This window comes from Sinocyclocheilus anshuiensis, unplaced genomic scaffold (assembly GCF_001515605.1).
Source record: "Sinocyclocheilus anshuiensis isolate Anshui unplaced genomic scaffold, SAMN03320099.WGS_v1.1 scaffold989, whole genome shotgun sequence".
Taxonomy (NCBI): Eukaryota; Metazoa; Chordata; class Actinopteri; order Cypriniformes; family Cyprinidae; genus Sinocyclocheilus; species Sinocyclocheilus anshuiensis.
Genome location: NW_015554143.1, coordinates 523,167 through 528,201, shown reverse-complemented (window position 1 = coordinate 528,201; position 5,035 = coordinate 523,167). Strand labels below are relative to the sequence as shown.

The window sequence follows — 5,035 nt, the reverse complement described above, 5'->3', positions numbered from 1 at the left end:
TATGACATTATATTCTGCAGTTCTTCCCTGTTGTACCGAATATCTATACTTTTCAAATTATCATATCGAAGTTAGAAAATCAAATATCGTGACAATTAAATTTGTAGGGTGCCACAAATTTGTTAAAATTTCCAAAGGGTGCCGCGACTAAAGAAAGGTTGGGAAAGATTACAGTTAGGTTAGGGTTAGGGCAGTCAGGACAGTTTGCACATGAATAAAGCTGCTTTTTCACTGGTGCTGTCAGGCTTCTGGTCCACACTCCTCTAGATGGTTATGAGTTTATAATAGCACAGACTTCCACACTCAGCACATTTGTGTTTTTACAAACTGAGGGAATGTATGACATGTTCTAGTGACAGAGTTTGCCCCCCGAGCGTTGCTTTAGCGTGTGTAACGTGATCCGTCTGGTGTTTTCCAGCGAGTCCTCTGCACATGCTGGCGACCCACGCCTCGGTCTCAGCGTCTCTCCCGACCAAACGCCAGAACCCAGACCCAGCGGAGCCCAACACCAAAAGAGCCAAGACTGAAGACGGAGCCGTCCCCTTCACCGCCGAGAGACACCAGCACAGCGCCACTGACTAGGGCAGCCGTGTCACGACCTTTGACCTCAACCCATGTTCTGTTTCTCCCCGCCTGCCACGCACCTGCTGCAGCCCCTTCACCTGTTTATGAATCCCAGGTGCCAGATAGTGAGCTGAGATGAAAGTCAGTGGATGTTGGAGAGAAGGAGCGATTAGAATCGAGAGAAACACGAGAGAAGGAGGGACAGTGGGCCTTTACATGAATAGGTAAATTCTCAGATATATGCACACACCTATATTAATATAGCCTACCTGAAGTCATGAAGAGAGTGTGTTGTGGACGGTTTGCGGGTGTAACCCAGCAGAGAAGGTCTCCGTCTGTGAGCTCTGGGACGAACCTCCTTTGTGTTTCTGAACAAACGACCGGCCAGTGACCAATATGAATATTACTGTAATTGTCACGCATGTGTGTGAGATGTGTGCTCGCGATGGCCCTGTTCCCAATCAGAGGTCTTGAACAGCTGCATTCGACTGAAAAGACTGGCCAAACATCACTGAACACCGATCAGCTCTTAAAATGTGAACCCGCTCCTTATGTCAGCTTCATCTTCACGCGTGGAGAAACGAGCGATTTCTGGTGGGCAGAGGGAAGTGTGGGGAGGTTTGTTCCTGTATCACGGCAGCTAGCGACCACGTCCACCTACCTAATGCAGTCTGGAGTAGAGAGGCAGTATTTTCTCGTACTTCTACTTTAGGATCTTATTTGTGGCACAAATACTCCACTAAACAGGCAGTGCTGATGGGAGGTCACTTGGCCTTTTTCCATTTTATTTTAATTTTTAAAGACGTGGACTCGTGGTCATGGAATTGAATGTAGTTTCTTCATTTTTATTTTATTTTATTATTATTTTTATTATTTTCAGAAAAAAAAAGAAACACTATTGAGGGTTTGAGTTATTTGCCATTACATCAAATCAAAACGATGTTTACTTGCATCCTCTTCTTTTTCATATTTTAACCAATAACCTATGAGATAGATATATTTCCATTTGTACTTTATTAAAATATATCAGCTTGCATGAATGTGTTGAGAAAATGTGCTGTATCTGACTCGTTCCCTGACTGCAGAAGATGAAAGAGAAAAAAAAAAAGCAAAATAATATTTTATACAGTTTGGATCGTTACTGCACTTACCTTTTGTTTCTGACATCTCCTTTCCTCCCCGTTGTTTTTGCTTTTATATTCCAGATGTCTTTGGCTGTGTTCGTTATCTTTGTGTTGAAGTTGTCTCTTTGCCTGTTAATATTATTTTATTCTGTTCAAACAACTGAAAGAGTCTCACAGATAGTACGTGATCCACAAGGAAAAATAAGTGGTAGATGTTGTTCAGCTTCAGTGGGTATATGCATTTTTTATAAATGAAATGAAAAACTCCATAATTTCTGTTCTGTATTTGTGTGACTGGAGATGATTGTGTGGTGTAGATGATAGAAATGCTGTCGTCACAGTGTCCATCTCCTCTGTTAGAGAAACCGCCTGGCATTCTTCATCAGTAGTAGCACAACAATCGCCCGTCCATTGCTGTGGAAGGCTTCGGTGAAGGTCATGAAGGATATGAATGATTTATTGTGTAATACACGACATTTTCTCGTCCGGTTGCTGCTGATTACTTATCGTTAGGAGACAAAGCACGATGATTTACAAATAAAGATTCTTCAGTTAGTTTGTTGACAGAAACTACAGCAACTGCGGCACTTTTCATTGTCATGTTTACGTGGAAACATTAATTGTTGCTCACAGAGTCTCTTTTTAGCAGCAGATTTTGGTCTGTCTTTACATTTCTAAAGTACCAGGAGTTTCTCATCAGTTATCACATATAATGACGTGTGATTTCTGTAGCCAGTATTTCTTCAAAGATAACGCTTCCTCATTAAAGGATTCTTAAATCAGAAGAAGCATGATTCTTCCGCGGCGGGTGTTGATGGGAAACGTGTCTTGTTCTGCTTGTTACACAGGCTTTCTGATTTCTTGACAGCGTTAATGAATTAATAATAGGAGCCCTAATTTGTCATGCATTTCCATGCTGGCAGAAACCTTTCAGCATCCAGAGATATTTCAGCACGATTACCTCACCGTTACTAATAACTAAAGATGGAGTTTTCACCTGCGTGTCCCGATCAAACAACAGTCCTTCCAGCAATGCCTGCCAGGACACTCCTCTCTTATCGTCCGGTTACTCTGATGGTGAAACACTGGAGCATTTAATGGCTCAAATATCCAGACACACAATAGCAGGGTGTGTCTTTAAACTCTTGTATTTGTCTGGAAGGTTTTCCTGGGTTAGTAATCGTGATGTTACAGCGCTGTGCTTCAGTAAACACACAGAGCAGGTCTTCGGTCTGTCTCGGTGTCTCTGAACAGCTGCGAGACGCTTCAGCGTTTACTGGTTCCTGAAGCGCTCCGAACAGAAAACACTTTGATCCCAATAAAAGTTTGCGGAGGAATATTTGTGATACTTGTTTCAATACACAGTTCAAATAGTTCCTACGCAACTGCAGATGATTTATTAGTGTACTAAAGACAGAATAAAGGGTTACACAATGCAGACACTTCAGAACAATAAACTCTTTCCTCTATCTCTCTATCAAATAAAATGTATTATTAGTAATGAGAGGCATCCAGAAGGTGTAAAATATTAAAACAAGTAACTGGCCAAATGAATCATTTTCTGAAAACTCTTAATTTAATGAAACGCATATAAACATAACATCTGAAATGAAACTTTCAGTATGTATAAGTTAAAAGTACAAATACATTAATCACATGTAAAGTGCTCGTATTAAAAAACTAAATCCCCTGATTAATGACAGTTTCTCAGTCCATAATTAAGAAGGTTAAAGCTGCTTCTGTGTTCCTGGTCTTGCACTGTGATGAACAGCTGAGAAGAACAGCACTGAGTTTCAGAAACTCTTCACAGAACAGCTCCAGACACATGCTGATGGAGCAGGCTCCTCACAAACAGGGCTTTTAGTGCTGGTTGAACAGCTGACACACTTGACAAATTATGAAGAAAACTGAAAAGGTAAAAAGTTGGTAAATGAGTTCGATTGACTTTCGGTTTTGTTAGTCTTTTATAATCTCTGACTATCAAACCAAAGCTGCACATAAAGGACTCCTGGACAGATGTCTGTAGGACTGAGGTTTCAGATGCTTTATAACAGGGCTGCCCAAACTGGGTCCTGGAGGGCCGGTGTCCAGCTTGCCTCAACACACCTGCATGGAAGTTTCTAGTATGCCAAGTAAGACCTTGATTAGCTGCTTCAGGTGTGTTTGATTAGGGTTGGAGCTAAACTCTGCAGGACACCTGCCCTCCAGGACCGAGTGTGGGCATCCCTGCTTTATAACATAATTTGTGGTGGTTTGACTCACTACAAAACACTCCATACGGTTAGATAAAATTACAGGAGTATAAAATTATCAGAATTTCAAAAGATGGTCGAAATATCGAGCTGTTGACGCCTTCACGTAACTGTCAGTCTTTACTTTTTTTCTTGCCTCTGTTTAAATCAATAATGTCAGTGCTAAGTGTTGCGTGTCCGCGGTAGACCAGAGCATATGTTTCTGAACGCTTTTTGTAATATAGTGTTATGAACGTGTGCTTGCGGGTCAGTGTTCAGTCGCTCCGAGAGCAGCGCGCAGTTATCACAAGTCCTCTTCTCCAGATCCTCAGAGGAATTCCCGGTGTACCACATGACCCACCAAAAAACACTGAGAACAACTATTAAAGAGTCGGTATAGATTAGGAAGTCTCCATAAAATCTGCCATCCAGAAATACCGACCCAAAGCAAAGCAAAGCAAAGCCGGTGACATCAAATGCGATCCCGAGGACAAATAACGCGGCGCAGCTCCAGATGCACTTGGGGCCATTGTAACCCTGAGCCTGCAAGAAGCAGCGGCACAAAACGGACTCGATCTTCTCCACTGGCGTTTACTTTTCTTTGCACCTGTGAGATAAACACACCTGTTCGGAGCGCCGCCCTGCGTGTGACGTCACCGGGACGCCCCTCGGAGTGCGCCTGCGCAGAGGTGCTCAAACGCGCAGCCAGTGTTTCCCCGCGAACACCGGGGTGATGGAGTCTAGACAACAAACCATCTGATGATAATCAAGTGACATGTTTGTGTGGAAAATCATATTTATCCACTTTGCATAAATTTGCAACAGTCCTTCATTTGATTACCGTCCTTTCCCTCACGACAAACACTTGAGCTCTTTACCAATGAAAACGGCAGAGAAAGAGGAATGAATTAAAAGAAAAGCGATGTGAGAAGACAAATGAAGGTACATTTCATTAAAGTGTCATTCTAGCTGTGCTTTTAAAGAGTGTGAATATATGATTTGAGCGCAAGTGTTTATGATGCTTGCTATGAAATGAGTGAATACTGACAAGAGACTAGGTTATATATTCTAGAAAAGAAAGAAGTTACTAACACGATCTGACCGGCAGATGGCGCT

General features: G+C 42.3%; 1 protein-coding gene across 1 annotated transcript in view; it reads left to right on the top strand.

The window, feature by feature from the left end:
• The window catches only part of LOC107670552 (forkhead box protein K2-like), a 21,959-nt gene extending 19,232 nt beyond the window's left edge, over nucleotides 1-2,727 (top strand). Inside the window, exon 9 of the mRNA XM_016463192.1 lies at nucleotides 419-2,727. Within this exon, the coding sequence (XP_016318678.1) occupies nucleotides 419-582 (164 nt within the window). The 3' untranslated portion in view covers nucleotides 583-2,727. The remainder of the gene's footprint in view (nucleotides 1-418) is intronic.
• Nucleotides 2,728-5,035: the final 2,308 nt, after the last annotated feature.